The sequence below is a fragment of the Malus domestica genome, chromosome 09, assembly GCF_042453785.1.
Source record: "Malus domestica chromosome 09, GDT2T_hap1".
In the NCBI taxonomy this organism is placed as follows: Eukaryota; Viridiplantae; Streptophyta; class Magnoliopsida; order Rosales; family Rosaceae; genus Malus; species Malus domestica.
In genome coordinates this window covers 8,500,786-8,519,954 of record NC_091669.1, presented here as the reverse complement: position 1 = coordinate 8,519,954, position 19,169 = coordinate 8,500,786, and the positions used below count along the sequence as shown (strand labels likewise).

At 37.3% G+C, this 19,169-nt stretch overlaps 1 protein-coding gene across 1 annotated transcript; it reads left to right on the top strand.

The window, feature by feature from the left end:
* Window positions 1–15,269: 15,269 nt before the first annotated feature.
* LOC103421569 (GDSL esterase/lipase At2g04570-like) lies at window positions 15,270–18,251 on the top strand. Its single transcript, XM_008359614.4, has 3 exons — window positions 15,270–15,815; window positions 17,120–17,609; window positions 17,903–18,251. The coding sequence occupies exons 1-3, from the start codon at window positions 15,450–15,452 to the stop codon at window positions 18,094–18,096; spliced, it is 1,050 nt and encodes a 349-aa protein (XP_008357836.1). The 5' UTR covers window positions 15,270–15,449; the 3' UTR covers window positions 18,097–18,251.
* Window positions 18,252–19,169: the final 918 nt, after the last annotated feature.

Genomic DNA, 19,169 nt, shown 5'->3' with positions numbered 1-19,169 from the left:
TCATGTCTTGTAAATTAGATATTCACCATAAGAAAACAAGGTTTATGTGGCGATAGTGATTCGTCGTTAAATATGAAGATTCATCATATTTGATTTTATGTGACGAATTTTCAATGTAGTGGCTGCACCAAATCAAGTCTCACTCATTAGGGTTGCAGGTGCAGCTAGGACTTTAAATCAGCAGTGGAGGCAAAGTATAAACATGAAAGCTATAGCTAAAATCTATTGTTGTTTCCCTTAACAAACATGCTTAGTGCGAGTCATTGTCGTTCCCTAAACAAACATTCTTAGTGCGAGTCATTGTTCGGATAAAAATGTTGAAATATCTCACATTTACCGTATCTTTGAGAAAATAAGAGTTTAAATATCTTAACTACACTCCAACTAATACCAAGGTCTTTTGAGATAAAACCACACACATGCCGGACTGTGCAGATGGTAATTAACAAGTTGGGGACACTATCAGTGTTGTTGGAAGTGGGTCTTCGGCCCGTCTCTCTGATAATTCTATATGGTATCAGAGTTATGGAGTGGGCTCGTACTGCCATGTGATGGGTTGGGTTGGGTCTTCGGTCCATCTCTTTGATAATTTTACATGGTATCAGAGATAGGGAGCGGGCTCAAACTGCCACGTAATGGGTTGGGTTAGGTCCCACGTGAGGGGGCGTTTTGAAATTATCAAAGTCAAGGAGCGGGCCCGTATTGCCATGTGATGGGTTGGGTTGGATTCCACATGAGGGCGTGTGTTGAAATATCCCATATCGACCGTATATTTGATAAAAGATGAGTTTAAATATCATAACCTTACTCTAACTAATACCAAGGTTTTTTGTGATAAAAACCCCACACCTGATGGATTGTGCAAGTGGTAGTGGGTCTTCGGTCTGTCTCTCTGATAATTCTACATGGTACCAGAGCCAGGGAGCGGGTCCGTACTGTTATGTGATGGGTTTGTCCCCTTGGCCCTGCGTGTAGTGTGAGTCCCCTTAGCTCCACATGGTTGTCGATGTGCAGATCTCCCACATGTGACCCATTAATTTGATTTTTTGTAGCGAATTTCCAGTGTAGTGGCTGCACCAAATCAAGTCTCACTATCATTAAGGTTGTAGGGTGCAGCCAGGACTTTAAATCAGCAGTGGAGGCAAAATATAAACATGAAAGTTATAACTAAAATCTATTGTTGTTTTCCTTTACAAATATGCTTAATGTAAGTCATTGTCGTTTCCTTAAAAAGCATTCTTAGTGCGAGTTGTTGTTCATATAAAATTGTTAAAATATCCCATATTTACCATATCTCTGAGAAAAGAAGAGTTTAAATATCCTAATTTGCCTCAAACTAATACCGAGGCCTTTTGAGATAAAACTCCACACCTGTCGGACTGTGCATGAGATAAAACCTCATACTTGCCAGACTGTGCACACTTGCCGAACTGTGTTGCTGGAAGTGGGTCTTCGGCCCGACAGCTACTAAACTGCGCAAGTGGTAGTTTATAAGTTGGGGATAATATTAGTCCTATTGGAAGTGGGTTTTCAGCCCGTATTTGTGATAATTCTATACGCTATTAGAGCTAAAGAGAGGGGCCTGTACTGCCACGTGATGGGTTAATTGGGTTTTCGGCCCGTCTCTCTGATAGTTCTACATGGTATCAGAGCCAGAAGCAGGCCCGAACTACCACGTGAATGATTGGGTTGGGTCCCACGTTATGGGGTGTGCCTGTATTGCCATGTGATGGATTAAGTTAGATCCCACATGAGGGCGCGTGTTGAAATATCCCATATTGACCATATCTCAAGTTAAGGATATTATCAGTGTTGTTGGAAGTGGGTTTTCAGCCAGTCTTTCTGATAATTCTATATGTTATTAAAGCTAGGGAGCGGGCCTGTACTGCTACGTGATGGGTTGGGTTGGGTCTTTGGCCCGTCTCTATGATAATTCTACATAGTATCAGAGCCAGGGAGCGGGCCCAAACTGCCATGTGAAGGGTTGGGTTGGGTCCCACATAAGGGGCGTGCCCGTATTGCCACGTGATGGGTTGGGTTGGGTTCTACGTGAGGGTGCGTGTTGAAATATCCCACATCGACCATATCTCAAGTTGGGGATAATATTGGTGTTGTTGGAAGTAGGTCTTCGGCCCATCTCTATGATAATTCTATATGTTATTAGTCTGGAAGCAGGCTCGTACTGCCACATGATGGGTTGGGTTGAGTCTTCAGCCTGTCTTTCTGATAATTCTACATGGTATCCGAGTCATAGAGCGGGCCCATATTGCCACGTGAAGGGTTGGGTTGGGTCCCACCTGAGGGGGCATGCCCGTATTGCCGCGTGATGGGTTGTGTTGGGTCCCACGTTAGGGCGCGTGTTGAAATATCCCACATCGATCATATCTCTGAGAAAATAAGAGTTTAAATATCTTAACCTCACTCCAACTAATACTGGGACCCTTTAATTACCAAGTTAAGGGCCTCCATACCTGATGGATTATGCAGGTGGTAATTACCAAGTTAAAGACAATATCAGTGTTAAGGACAATATAAGGACCCATATACCTGCATCCCAACCCCACTCCAACTAATACCGAGGCTTTTTAATTACCAAGTGAATGACCCTATACCTGATGAATTATGCAGGTGGTAATCACTACTACAATATTAGCTTTAGGTGTCGGACGATCCTGGCAGTTAATTAGTCATTGTGACGGATAAAAGATTTCCGACACATAATTTATTTACTGTCGGATTAAAGTTACTTTCTGTCGGATTTTTCCTGGCGGATTTAACCGCCATAAAATTATTTTAACCCTCAGTATTTTTGAATTCTTTTTTTTTTTAATATTTTTACATATTCTGGCAGTTTCTAAGTTAATTGTGGTGATTATAACCGACATAAATTAACTATTTTATTATTTTAGATTCTGGCAGTTATTATTTTAGTATTCTACCGGTTATAACCGACATAAATTGACTATTTTATTATTTTAAAATGTTACATTGATTAAAAATAAATAAACAAATGGTGTAAATATTTGTTTTCACTCACGGTCCCATTACCTAATCTCTTAATGTATTTTTTGTTTGCGATTTTTTACACATGCTATCTTGGAGTATATACAAATATATTTGATGGTTGAATCGTTGAAACTAGTTTTGTAGAATGCATACCTATCAAATTGATAGATTTAACAAACACTGAAAGAGTTAATGTTATACTTCCATTAAGTATAAAAAATTATCCACTAGTGGAAATATTTTAAATTGAAGATCGAATTCGTTCAATGCATTCTTATAGGGTCGAGGAGTGTAGCTGTAAAAAATCATCAAAATCGAAGTTAAAATAACCGTTAAATTGTGATTTTTTGTTTATAACCATCGAAAATTTTAATTTCGTTACCTAATCTCTGAATGTTTGTTTTTTCACAATTTTGTACGTATGCAATCTCGGAGTATGTAAAAATAAGTTTGACGGTTGGATCGTTGAAAAAAGTTTCATAGAATGCATATTGCATCAAAACTGTAGATTAAACAAATACTAGCTAATATTATACTTCTATTAAGTATAAAATAAGATTTTGTGGTATCCACTAGTGTAAATATTTTTAATTGAAGATCAAATTTATTCATTACATTCTTATAGGGTTGAGGAGTGTAGCTGTAAAAAAATCATCAAAATCGGAGCTAAAATAACCGTTAAATTGTTTTCTTTTATAACCGTCGAAAACTTTTGTTCCGTTACCTAATCTCTGAATGTTTATTTTTTACGATTTTTTACATATAAAATCTTGGAGTGTGTATAAATAAGTTTGACGGTTGGATCGTTGAAAAAAGTTTTGTAGAATGGATATTGCGTCAAAACAGTAGATTAAACAAACACTTAGAGTTAATACTATACTTCTATTAAGTATAAAATAAGATTTGTAGTATCCACTAGTGTAAATATTTTAAATTAAAGATCAAATTTATTCATTACATTCTTATAGGGTGGAGGAGTGAAGCTGTAAAAAATCATCAAAATCGGAGCTAAAATAACCGTTAAATTGTGATTTTTCGTTTATAACTGTCAAAAACTTTTGTTCCGTTACGTAATCTCTGAATGTTTGTTTTTTACAATTTTTTACATATTCAATCTCGGAGTGTGTACAAATAAGTTTGACGGTTGGATCGTTGAAAAAAGTTTCGTAAAATGGATATTGCGTCAAAACGGTAGATTAAACAAACACTTAGAGTTAATACTATACTTCTATTAAGTATAAAATAAGATTTGTGGTATCCACTAGTGTAAATATTTTAAATTAAAGATCGAATTTATTCATTACATTCTTATAGGGTGGAGGAGTGAAACTGTAAAAAATCATCAAAATCGGAGCTAAAATAACCGTTAAATTGTGATTTTTCGTTTATAACCGTCGAAAACTTTTGTTCCGTTACGTAATCTCTTAATGTTTGTTTTTTACAATTTTTTACGTATGTAATCTCGGAGTGTGTACAAATAAGTTTGATGGTTGGATCGTTGAAAAATTTTTCGTAGAATGGATATTGTGTCAAAATGGTAGATTAAAAACACTTAGAGTTAATATTGTACTTCTATTAAGTATAAAATAAGATTTTGTGGTATCCACTAGTGTAAATATTTTAAATTAAAGATCGAATTTATTCATTACATTCTTATAGGGTCGAGGAGTGAAGCTGTAAAAAATCATCAAAATCGGAGCTAAAATAACCGTTAAATTGTGATTTTTCGTTTATAACCGTCGAAAACTTTTGTTCCGTTACGTAATCTCCGAATGTTTGTTTTTTACGATTTTTTACATATGCGATCTTGTAGTATCTACAAACAAGTTTGACGGTTAGATCCTGAAAACTAATTTCGTAGAATGCATAAATTTGCCAAAATTTTGAAGTGGGAAAAGTAATTTGTGCTAAATTTTTATTTATGTTTTTCAAGTATTGATTAGATAATATTTAGTTTGTGTGAAGATATTTTCATTGTACAATTCTCTTTTTGTTTCTTTATCGCATATTTTACATGGATTATTATCTATTAAACCAAAAATGTAAAAATTATCTATTAAACCAAAAATGTAAAAATTATCTATTAAACCAAACAATTATTTATTTAATTTTTAAAAACATATTCTATTTAAATACATATTATTTATTTATTTATTAAACCAAACAATTATTATTTTATTTTTTAAAATCGTAACAAGTTTGGGGAGGGGGGAATTTTAAAATTTGGGGGAAGTTCAAAATTTTCAGAGGGAACTTTGGGGGGGGGGGGGATTTTTGCCGCCATTTTTTGCTGTCGGTTATAACCGACATTAATGAAAAGTTTATGTCGGTTTTTATTTAAAAAAAAAAGTTCTGTCGGTTTTAACCGACAGTAATGAACATTTCCACATTATAACCCCTTCATCCCTTCTTTGCGCTGGTGCTTCTCCCTTCCCCATTTTCTCCTCTCCTCGTTTCCTTCTCATTCTCTTCTCTCATTTCCTCATTTACTTCCAGTTCGAACACTTGCAACCAAAGTTCAATAGCGAATATGGCGAAGAAGAAGGTAACACTCTCCTTCTCGCTCTCTCTCTCTCTCTCTCTCTCTCTCCTACATCGAGGTAAACGGTTCAAACAATTTCTTGACATTGCAGATTTTAGAACACTAACACAGAGACTGGAACATTGGAAAATAGCTTCACAATAATCTCTTCATTTCCTTGTTGCCAGGTCCAATGTTGAAAGCATTGATGATGATCAACAAAAGGTGGATAAGCTATCCTTGAAGAAAAAAGGTAAAACATGCACTCACTCTTTTAGATCTGAAAAACCCAAGCTTGGTTTTCCCTGGTTTGAATTTGTGGAAGTGGATGAACATGCAACAAAATAATCAGTTTTCAGCTTCTTAGTCTGGATTTTTCCCATCCATGATCCTCCAACCGGCCTGCAAAATAACCTTGGTACAGATGATCCATCCAAGTTATTGAACTTTCAAGCCCCGGTGCTGTTTGCACCCGATCTTTAGTCAAATAAATCAGCTCCACAAAACCAAGCTAGCCAAATGCAGCAGCCGAATGTGACATGGGCCCAATAGCAGCAGCTGCAGCAATTGATGCATAGTCCTATGAGCCAACAACAGCAAAGTAACCCCCAACAGCAGCAGCTGCATCAATTATTGAATTCTTTAGCGAACCAACATTAGCAAAATCACCCCCAGCAGCAGCTCTAGAATTACTCCCTGGAAACCTACTGCAGCATCAACAGCTGCACCAGGATTTCTATCGGTTTTTTGTTATTATTAATATTTTTTTTATTATTAATATATTTTCTGTCGGTTTAATCTGACAAGAATGATTTTATTTATTTTTATAATAAATTATCTGTCGGATTTTATTTATTTTCTGTCGGTTTTTTTCGACAGAAATTTTAATAAATAAATATATTTTCTGTCGGATATAACCGACAGTATTTCTGTCGGTTTTAGAGTATTTTCTGTCGGAAAATTTATTTTCTGTCGCTTATTATATCCGTCACTACATCCATTTTCTGTCGGATTTTGCTTAAAATCCGACAGTAATATACGTTTTTTGTCGATTTTTGAACCGCCAGTTATAGTTAATTTTGTAGTAGTGAATTACCAAGTTAAGGACAATATTAGTGTTAAGGACTGTTTGTACCATATTTGACCAATCCCGAAACTACTGAGCACCGGTCAACGTTATACCATCAAGGACCCAAAAGAGTTTCCCTCCAACCAGGAGGCCAATCACACCGCGACACGTGTCGACATCAGAAGCCAATCATAGCGCGACACGTGTTAACATCAGAAGCCAATCACAACACGACACGTGTCAATGTCAGAATAAAACTAGAAACTCTCTTCTATAAATAGAGATCATTCTCTCACAATATTTCCTAATGTCATTTGTACTAAATTATTCACTAGTACTCACTAAGGGATAGCTTGAACCTATGTACTTGTGTAAACCCTTCATAATTAATGAGAACTCCTTTACTCTGTGGATGTAGCCAATCTGGGTGAACCACATACATCTTGTGTTTGCTTCCCTGTCTCTATCCATTTACATACTTATCCACACCAGTGACCGGAGCAATCAAGCGAAGGTCACAAACTTAACATTTTCTGTTGTACTAAAGTCCCCACTGATTTTGTGCATCAACATTTGGCGCCGTCTGTGGGAAACGACACTTATTCCCACTTTCTTCAGCTTTGTCAAGGTGGTTTCCACCATTCATACACTCTCTTTTGACTAGGCATCCCTCTCCAACATGGGGAGCGAAAGAAGCCACAACACACAGAATGACACCCTTTTTGCACCTAGTGCGAAGTAACAAAAGAATGAAGGAAAGAAGGTTGCTCTTCAAGCTAAAGTCGATGAGCTAGAAACTCAGAATAATAAGATAACAATGAAGAATGAGGTCCTCTAGGAGCAGTGTGAGAAGCTCTTTGAGACGTTCCACAAAACTAGGCGTACTCAAACACGCGAGCTCGTTGCCCATGTGGACATCAACCATCATCTGGGTGCCCCCAACAGGGAGGGTTGCCTCACTTTGACATGGGTATCCCTGATGAGAAGTGAGCTAATCATCAAAACATTGATCAACATGAGACTTCTCTCAACCTAGATGCTTCGGCCCGAAGTAGGAGAAGTGGATGAAGAAACCTCCTTGCAGAAGGGTTGGAATGATCGAAAGCTGTTTATCGCGATTGCCGAGGCTTTTTAAAGCAACGTCGAGAGAATCCCTTCCACATATGCTCAAAGATCAATGACCCAAGGGTTTCTGAAAGACTCAAGTCTCATCCCACGACCCAGGCCAGCTGTCAATCTAGAGAAGGAACGTCAGGTCCCAGATGAACATGAAGGTACATGGGACGCTGAGGTATTCCAACAGACTCGCCCTAGAAGTCAGTACGGCGAGTCTAAGGAAAAACCACACGCTCTTGCTCAAACTTTCCTACTTCCAAGAGGTGATGGAGACTTACGAAAAAAAATTCTAGTGGTACATGACTCCACTCAGGACTCTATTGTCTTACATTTCATTGAGGAAGTAAACAAGATGAAGGTCGAACGTCAGGCTGAGATACCTAACTGGAACCAACCTAGGCCTGGCCCTCTCACAATGAGGATCCTCGACACCCCCCTTCAAGCGAAGACAAAACAAAAGCTTGGTTTACACCTCTATACTGGAAGGGAGCACCCAATTGAACACCTTAACCTCTTTGAGTCCACCATGGCATATCGGATGCACACCGACGAAGAGCGATGTCTTCTCTTCCCCTCCACCCTCTCTAGATGAGCTATAAACTGATGACTTATACACTATTCACCAGAAGCCGGACGAGTCACTACGAGAGTATACCGGTCGCTTCAGCCATGAGTATTCTCGCTGCGCTGAGGCAGATGACAAGACCACCCTCAAGGCTTTCACGGCAGGCCTACGTGATTGTTTCTTCAAGTACATGATCAATGCCAATACTTGGAAGACTTACTCTGAGGTGATGGCGTAGGCTTACAACCACGCCACCGCCGAAGCAAGGACATACCAAGGGAACCCTCATATGGTTAACCTTTATCAACAAGTGGGAAGTGGAAGTCAAGTTCTACCAAGTGAGGAGATTTTGGCCATTCAGACACCCATTGCATCATCTCCTGCCTCATTTAGCTACTCGCTAAGTCACCAAACGTATCTGTTTCTTGGTAAGAGGAATGATTTTTACTCTCAGCAAGTCCATTACAACAAGAGGGATAAAAGTTCGTATCAAGACAACCAAGGGTGAACATACCGTCGACTATTATGACTACGGGGCCAAGCCTCACTCTTTCAAAGTGGAGGACTAGGTACTGAAAGAAATGCTATTATAAGAAGGCATACACATTACAAATATTTTGACTCTTAACCGCTTGAGATCTTTTGTCACACAAGCCATTCGGCAAATATTTAAAGAAAAGGGAATTCAGACAACTTCTTCTGAGTCTTTTGCATTCCTAGCACTGGAACATTTGGTCTACGCTGACCTACCCTTATACTCCAACTCAGAGCTTCAACATGCGTACTTTGACACAAAGTATGTGATACTAAGGGTTACAATCAACATGGTTCACATATCAAAAGCATGGATCCCTTTATGCATAGCAAAACATTCATAAGCATCACTCATATCAATCAACATAAACATCATACATTCCAACACATTCATACATAAACATCATACATTCTAACACATCCATACATAAGCCAACTGTGCTTCGAAAGGGTTCAAAATACTTTGTCATTCGACACTTGCTACAATGTGCCTAGACACCTTGCCCTTATTCTCACCAACCAGGTGATGAAATGTACAACCTGTACTCTCTTTCATGCCACCAACCAGGTAATGAAATGTACAACCCGTACTCTAATATCATTTGGCAACTTGCCACTCATGCCGCCAACCAGATGAAGAAGGAACTCATCTTCATGCCACCAACCAGGTGATGAAATGTACAACCCGTACTCTCCTTCATGCCACCACCCAGGTGATGAAATGTACAACCCGTACTCTAATATCATTTGGCAACTTGCCATTCATGCCACCAACCAGGTGATGAAATGTACAACCCATACTCTCATTCATGCCACCAACCAGGTGATGAAATGTACAACCCATACTCTAATATCATTTGGCAACTTGCCACTCATGCCACCAACCAGGTGAAGAAGGAGCTCATCTTTAGGCCACCAACCAGGTGATGAAATGTACAACCCATACTCTCCTTCATGCCACCAATTAGATGATGAAATGTACAACCCGTACTCTAATATCATTTGGCAACTTGCCATTCATGCCACCAACAAGATTGCTTTCTCAAAAATCGAAAAGGCACAGTTCTCTAAATCTCGAGAGCCAGATCTCCGACATGATTGCTTGTTCGAAAACTGAAGAGGCACCGCACTTCGAACTTCGAGAGCCAGATTTCCTTGGATAAAGCTTATCTGCAATCTTCACACGCAACATCAGCTTTCCAGATACCACAGACCATTTTTTCAAAGTGCTCTAACAAAGTTAAAACACGTGAAGCTTGCAGCTCCCACTACATTGCTATGACCAAGAAGGGTAAAGGAATAACACTACTACTTGTTGTTAGGGAGACTCTTATATATGTCGACCTTCATCCTTCACAGCCAGGCAGACCTGTAAATAAAAAAAAATGCTCAACTTTTCTTCACATCCGAGAGGGCACTCTCAGCAGAGTCTCTCGAAATACTCAGCTTCTTTTCCTCTCGATAATACCTCTGCAAATAAGCCACACCAGAGCAAGAGTATCCTATATTATCAGGGTTAAAAGCAAGAGTATCTCATATCATGCTTTTTCCCTGTCTTTTCCTTTGGCCTTGTTCTTACCTGCAAGACAAGAAGAAAGAGAGCAATCATTCAGCACTTGGAATCAAGCTTCTAGTCAAGAATTGAGTGCCTATAACCCCTTGCCTGATTACTTACCTGACATTGCTCTCGAGTACTCATCTTCAACATCTTATAATTTTAGAGAAGATACTACATCTGCCTGAGGAACAGATAGGGCAAGTGAGAATGATACAAGGAAACATATGGAGACAAGCGTAACAGAACACGTGCCGATACATCCACTACTTTGTCAACAACAAAAGTATCTGATATCATCAGGGTCGAACGTACTCTAGATTTGATGGAATTGTTTTGACCCTCAAATTCTTGAATCGGCCTTATACTCTGGAGGAAACCAGAAAACCTTCCAGCCCAGTTCAAGAATAAGCCTGTGGAAAGTTACTTCTTCAAAAACAAAAGTATCTCATATCATCTTTTCTCCATTTGCTTCTCCTTATCCTTGGTGCTATTTACGACACATGGAGAAGGAGAACAATCAACTGGAAGCCGAAGTCGAACCTCCGATCCAAGTTGCTTGCTTGGAAGTTTGATTGCTTACCTTGTCTGTTACCTCATTCGGCAAATCTCCTAGCTCGGCAACTTGGGGGACTCCTACTATAGGGTTTGTATTGCACTTAACCAAGCCCGAAACTACAAGTAAGCTTCAAGTGAAATTGATACATTACCTTGTGCATCTTCATCGGTTAAAAATACCACCCCTGGATGAAGGAAAAGTACTTCCAGAGAAGATGCCACATCTACGTATGAGACAGATAAGGCAAGTGAAAATGATACCACACTTCGGTACTTAGAAGTTTCGTGATTACTCAATGGCTTGGATCTTGCAAGTCCCCATCCGAGGAGCTTCCTTCACTCAGGAACTTAGGAGAGCACTATTTGTACCATACTTGACCAATCCCGAAACTACTGAGCATCGGTCAACATTATACCGTCAAGGACCCAGAAGAGTTTCCCTCTAACCAGGAGGCCAATCACAGCGCGACACGTGTCAACATCAGAAGCCAATCATAGCGCGACACGTGTTAACATCAAAAGCCAATCACAACACGACACGTGTCAATGTCAGAATGAAACTAGAAACTCTCTTCTATAAATAAAGATCATTCTCTCACAATATTTTCTAATGTCATTTGTACTAAATCATTCACTAGTACTCACTAAAGGAGAACTTGAATCTATGTACTTGTGTAAACCCTTCACAATTAATGAGAACTCCTCTACTCTGTGGACGTAGCCAATCTGGGTGAACCACGTACATCTTGGGTGTGCTTGCCTGTCTCTATCCATTTACATACTTATCCACACCAGTGACCGGAGCAATCAAGCGAAGGTCACAAACTTAACACTTTCTGTTGTACCAAAGTCCCCACTTATTTTGTGCATCAACAAGGACAATATCAGTGTTGTTGGTAGTGGACTTCTGGCCCGTCTTTGATAATCTACAAAAGTTGTTTCAGGCCAACTCTACTACTTAATAAGTTAGGATTAAAGAGATTCGTAACTAAATTCACATCTTCAATTCATAACTCTATACATATAACTATATACATATGGTACTCCCTTTAATTTGTTTACCCTGTGCATTTTGGTTTGATTGTTTCACATTTTAACGGTTTTAATTAGGAGGAAGCTCATCTCCCTCTCGTTAATGTAGATAATATCATTTGTTCACAATTAGGAAAAAGCTTGTTCTTCTGCTGTAGCATTAGCATTATAATTAAGATATAAAAGGTTGGTCACTTAGCGTTTTTATACATTTAGATAGGTTAATTAGTTTGATTTTATTTTAATTTTTTCCAGTAGAATTTTGGGACATTTTTCAGCATTGATCCACAGACTAATTAATGTTGTGAAAATAATAAGCTGCCAGATTTGTTGGTCTATGACAGTTACATAAAAGGATTGAGATCAAAGAATATCTTTGGGTGATCCAATATCGTTTTAGATCTGTGAAATTACATTATTGCCCATCTTTTTGTTTGATAGAAGACTAAGTTGTCTTTTCATCATCTTTTGGTTGACAAAAAGGATTTCATTAATTAGTAGAGATTAGTAGAGATATGTGAGGATTAATTGATAACGATAACTGTCCAAATCTTCTGTATTTTTTGGACAAAGATGAACCATTCATAAGGGCAAAGCCCAGCAGCCAAGCCGCAATACAAGGAAAGGAAAAAAACAACAGGAACCGAACAGCATAAAAAAGAGATAGAGTCAACAAGGACTCACCCTAGAGTTAAGACTAGGAGGAAACAGAGCACGACCTAAAAGCGGGGCTAAGGTCCAATCTGTACGTCTCCACAGTCTCAACTCCAGGAGAATTAAGGAGGGCAGGGGAGACCATCTTTGGACAAAATATGAACTAGAGAGGATGGGGGTCGTATGACCTAAACATCAGAACACATCCCTCTTTTACAATGCGATGCAACCCAATAGGCTGCACTATTCGCTTGACGAGGAACCCACCGCCAGTTGAGCGAGCGAAACTGAGAAGATAGGTTTCGAATTTGGATGAGCAAGGGAAAAATGGTCCAATTGGCTTTCTTGAAATCATTTTTAAGCTTCTGTTAAGCTCCAACGAGTCGGATTCAAAAACCACATCGCTAAAGTTGCTATCCTTTGCTGAACGGACGGCAAGAAGAGCTGCCTTGGCCTCAGTTTGAAGAGCGGATGAAGATAGGCAAGGGGTGGAAACTCCATTAATAATAGACCCGTTGGATGAGCGGAAGACAACTCCCAATCCAGACTGAAGAGTATTGCTTGACCAAGCACCATCAAAATTTGCCTTGATAACTCCAATAGGGGGGGGCTCCCAAAAATGGGGATGAGAGACAACCAAATTCGAAAAAGGAGTACTGGAACCCTCTTGAGATCCATTTACCTTGAAAAACTCCGCCGCAGCCCAAGAAGCTTTCTCGGCCGTATACTCCGGAGAAGGAACTGAACCATGAAAAATACAATTACATCTAGATTTCCAAATCTCCCAACATATGAAGGATGCTGCGGTATAAACCCAAATTAACATATCTCACAGATGAAGCTCAGGCAAAAGCACTTATACAACACTGCACATCAAACATGTATGGCCAAAAATAAACCCTAATAATGATAAGTTTATCGCTTTAAAAGACACATAAATGATGTATTTAATAATCAAGCTTAGCACCTCCATTTCTGTTGGGAATGCTTCAGAAAACTAAACCCTAGGCCATTTTCAATGGAACTAGTCACTTTCATGTGAGGTAGCAACCACATGGTTTTTAACTCTAACTCTCTCTCTCTCCCCACATTTGGCTGTATTTTTGGTGTAGTAGTTGTAAAGGCCAGCGTAATCGTTAAAGTGAGTGACATGAAAAAAAGTTAGGTTTCCATTTAATTGGCAATTGGAAGTGGCCCAACTCACTTATAAGTTCATGCAAGATCATTCTTTCCATTATTGTGAGTGATGGGAAGCACGTGTAACCGTTGGCTTCTAACGTGGGATAATCTGCTTTGATAGATTAAAGAAGTTGAAACTCTACTATAAAACCAATTAACAAGATGTTGATTAATTCAATCTCTTATAAATCCTTGCATGGTTTAGTGTGTGGAATTTCGCCCTCACATTCTCACATCATTAATGATTTCTTAATCGAAATATTCATATGATCTTTTGATACATGCCTGCCATGATACTGTGCGATCAACATGATATTTTGAAAACTCGGCGCCTATTGAGAGAACTTTCTTCGTTACAATAATTTACAACTTCGTACTTACATGGTTTACGCGTTTGCATGGTTAATTGCATTTGGTAGATGTCATTCAATTCAACGTATCTTTACCCAAAGTCTAACCTCGTGAATGGAAAAAGAAGAGACGACATCAATCGTTGCAACATTTATTGGTACAACAATGAGGTCCCTCTGTGCTACGTTGCTTGCAAGACGACTCGTAAATGTATGTAGTACAAATATCACGTTATTGAAACAATAAAATTAATAAGGGTTCTGTTCACTAGACAAGATCTAGGTTTGAATTTTGTTGTCAGTTATTCTTTTTGTGGGCGATCTATAAAAATTGAAAAAGAGACTAAAACCCCTGTGTAAGCTCTCAAAGAGATTTGTGATACGATTTGCCCTGGGATATAGAGTAGTTTCCCCTCTCCTTGAACTTTTTCACTCACCTGAGAAAGTTAATAAGGGGAAAATCTTGAGAAATATTCTTTTTGGACTCGAACATCATCAAACTAAAATATTTTTATTTATAATTTTTAGCTTTTACATTTTGTGTTTGAAATATGGGAGAAATGAGAGACGAATAAGAGTTGAGGAAGGAATGTAGGAGGAAAGGTACACAAAATGAAAACTTAAGGAAATTATTATTGGCAGTTTGAAAATCTAATTATGCACAATTATTAGCTCCCAAACTTGAAAACAATATCTGTTTTAAGTTGTTTTCAATTTCAGGAATTTGATTTCATTCACTCATCTTTATTTCTTCACCTCCCCTCCCACCAACATTCTTCATCCATCCTTTCTCTCTATATCTCTAGCACCAAAGATGAAAGTTAAAAACTAAAACCGATATGGTTATCAAATTAACATCCGTCTAAACATACATTGTACTAGAAGCTTGGTCGTCTACAACAAATATAATAGAAAATATAGGTAGCCACCTGCCTTTTCTACCCTGTTTGAATTAATTGATTGTCTCAGCACCCTGCAGAAATATATATTGCTTTAAATATATTCTAGAAGCAATTTGACAATTTGTATTTTAGATTATATAGGACAGTGCGTTCAGTGGTTCAATTAATGGTACATCCATAGCTCTTGTAAAACAAAGATTTTGTTTTTTTTTTCCATTCTAGAAAATTAGATATCTCCTTGCAGACCAATCAGAGTGTAGTACTAGCGACAAATTTAAACTTCCAACCACTTCTCCACTCCGACGCCTATAATTTCGAACTTGTATTTATGTTCCAAACAAGGTTATTTATACACGAGAAGCTCCCCTCCTCATTCCATGTAATTCTTAATAGGCAAAGCAGCTGATCATGGCATACATGCACATTTCATGGCTTCTTCTAATTCAATGCCTACTTCTGGTCACCAGAATTGGTGCCAAAGTTCCAGCAATCATTGTGTTCGGAGACTCATCGGTCGATGCTGGGAACAACAACCAGATTCCCACAATTGCCAGGAGCAACTTTCCGCCTTATGGCCGTGACTTTGCCGGTGGCAAGCCTACTGGGAGATTCTCTAATGGCAGAGTTCCCACGGACTTCATCTCCGAAGCTTTTGGACTCAAACCATTCGTACCTGCCTACTTGGATCCTACTTATAACATATCAGATTTTGCAACTGGAGTCACCTTTGCTTCTGCTGGCACTGGCTACGACACAGCAACTTCAGATGTGCTAGTACGTGCCATATATTTAGTATAAAGATTCCTCGTATAGTTATTTATTTGTTCATCCTCTAAACATCTAGAGAATATTTTCTGGAAAATTTGTCCTATATCACCAATGGCTACCATAATGTGTCTATTACTCTCGTCACATTACTAGTCATATATGTGATTGGTTACTGACAACAGAGATAAACACATGGTTGTATACAACTGGTGACATCAAAAAATCTCTTCTATTGATTGTCTGGTACAAAATTAAAGTTATGTCTACTTGTAAAAGATTGTTTGGTATTGAGTGTCAATCTACAATATGTTATTACATTATCGGTATTAGTCAATATATTTTTTGTCAATACTCTATTTATTTGGTAATTAATAGCAACAAAAAATTAATGGTACCCGATACCAGTCAATCAATGGCCATCAACAGACTACGAACGAGGCAAAATATATATGATGTTCAAACTAGATTTTAATCATTAAATAAGATGAAATTTAGAAAAATGTCTTATACAAGATTAAAAATTAATTTTAGTCTCTATACTCTATTTAATGTCAGCATATTAGATGTTTCTCTTTTTTATTTATAATTTTATGGTGTTCATAAATTAAATTTTATGAAAATATTATAAATTTTAATTCTCATTATAATAAGTATCTTATATAAGAAAATATTTTCGTAAAGATTTTCTTGTACACATGTTTTTGCATATTTTCTTATGTGCCACTAATTCATTACAATATATTTAGATACAAACATTTCGGTATACTAGGTTAGTATAATATGTTTAGATACGAACATTTCAGTACACTAGTTTATTATAATATATTTAGGTACCGACATTTCGGTACATTAGTTTAGTAGCATATATTTAGGTACGGAATTTTTCGGTACACTTATGTTCTTGCATATCTTTTTATTCCACTAATTCACTACAATATATTCAGGTACGGATATTCCGGTACACTAATTTAGTAAAATTTATTATGATACGGACGTTTATGTACTCTAATTAGAGGAAGTAAAATAAATATAATGAATTAAAATGTGTATAATAAGAAATAATTTTAATTTTAATGTAATGACATTAATAAGATATCTATTAAATATTAAAACAAAAATATAATATAAGTTTGAATTAAGTACAACTAAAATCAATATCCAATCGAACACCAGGTTTTTATTGAATTTTAATCTTCTTCAAGGATTGAAGTTCAAAACCCCCAAAAAATTATTTCAAAATCTGAATTCATCATTGTAGGCCTTGTAATTCAACATGATAATGGTTTTGCACCTCCTACCCCTGTTCGCAGTCTGTGATACCACTATGGAAGCAAGTGCAGTACTACAAGGAATACCAGAGCAAACTGAGACTTCATCTAGGAGGAAACAAAGCAAAGCAAACAATCCATGAAGCTTTGCACATGACAAGCTTAGGAACCAATGATTTCCTTGAAAACTACTACTCATACCCCGGCCGGTCGAATCAATACTCTATCGAACTATACCAAGATTTTCTCATTGGAATTGCAGGAAATTTCATCAAACAACTCTACGGTCTCGGAGCTCGGAAAATATCCTTAGGAGGCCTACCTCCGATGGGGTGCTTGCCATTGGAGAGAACCACCAATATGATGGGTGGAAATGACTGCATTTCAAGTTACAACAATGTGGCCTTGGAGTTCAATGGCAAGTTGAAGACCTTGACTACAAGCCTCAATAAAGAGCTTACTGGGATCAAATTGGTTTTTTCAAACCCATACGATATTTTCATGCAGATTATAAGAAGGCCTTCTTCGTATGGTAAGTGACTAGTGACTTATGAAGTGTGCTGTGCTTACGGGAAACATCAATAATATGAATTTCACCCAACCACTAGACCAAAACTTTAGAGCCCCATTTTTCTCACTTTAGCATTTAAGTTGTCACATATTAATTATATTCTTTGGGTGGCGGACATCATGTGATAGTTAATTTTTATGTACTTTTATTTAACAATTCGACACGTATAAATAATTGTAAATATAATATATTATAATTTGTCTAAAAGAATGAATGACCATCTTTGGTTATTAAATATTCTTCGCGATTGACAGGATTCGAGGTGGCTGCGGTGGCTTGCTGTGCTACTGGGATGTTTGAAATGGGCTACGCATGCAATCGAAACAACCCGTTCACCTGTACGGATGCAAGCAAATACATATTCTGGGATTCCTTTCATCCAACTGAGAAAGCAAACCATATAATCTCTGATTATGTGGTGAAAAATGTATTAGCCCAGTTTCTTTAATTCTCTTTAAATTCAAGAGCACTGTACACCTCATATGCTTAATTAGTGATCATATATATGTTCTACAAAACACTCGGTTTAGTCACACATGCAGTTACTTGGTACACGTGTATTGATGTATTTATTAAATTATATCTTGGTCCTTAATTTATCAATCTTATTGTTTTTTTTTTTTTTTTGTCAAATATCAATCTTATTGTTTACTTACACCATTATAGGACATGTATTCGTAAGGCGCCATGTTAATTTTAACATGATGTTAAGTCTTAATTACAAAAAATGTAAGATTACATTATAATTATTGGTTTATTGTCCAATGTCACGTTACATAATAATAGTAAAATTATGAAATAATATTTTGTATTACATTACACGATACTCGTTGTTACATAATAATGTGCAACCTTCATGTTAAGATTGTTACAACGTGACATTAAGTTTCAACGTTTAAATTACAAGAAACATAAAGTTATATCATACTCATCAAACTTTACTTTCCAAGGTTCAAGGATGACGGTGTGGTTACATAATGTCGACATTGTTATATTATTGTAACAACATTAGTTCTTGCGCCGTGGATTACTACACTATCAACGTAGGCATAATGATGGTGAAATGATAGAATAATATTGTTATGATATTAATTATGTTGTTACGTAATAGCAAAGCAGCTTTCATATTAAGTTTCAATGTCTAAATTACAAGAAATCTTACTTTCCATGAACCGGGCCTGAGTTTTTGGGTGCCCAGTGCGAAAACTCAAAATGTGCCCTTTTTTAATACAGAAACATATGTTTAAAAAAATATTTTACGAAGGCTGGAACACAGTAGAAGCTAGGGGGCTAGGCCCTCACGCCCAAATTATATTACTTGAGAAAGTATACAATGGGGGGACATAGTATCTAAACCCCGACAATAAAAAATACAATCATATACAACCGTTCCTAGCAAAGCTCCTTGAAATTTCAACCTTTAAGAAATTGTCTTCTGACATTTTTTGAAGCAAAATCATCAATTATATCATCATACTCCAAGTCTTCAATCTCATCATTTTCAATGCATAAGATTACTAA

Coding starts and splice junctions, on each gene's coding strand:
- LOC103421569 (XM_008359614.4), top strand. CDS start 15,450: ATGGCATACATGCACATTTCATGGCTTCTTCTAATTCAATGCCTACTT. Junction 15,816..17,119: donor CAGCAACTTCAGATGTGCTA/GTACGTGCCATA, acceptor CCCTGTTCGCAG/TCTGTGATACCACTATGGAA. Junction 17,610..17,902: donor AAGAAGGCCTTCTTCGTATG/GTAAGTGACTAG, acceptor CGCGATTGACAG/GATTCGAGGTGGCTGCGGTG.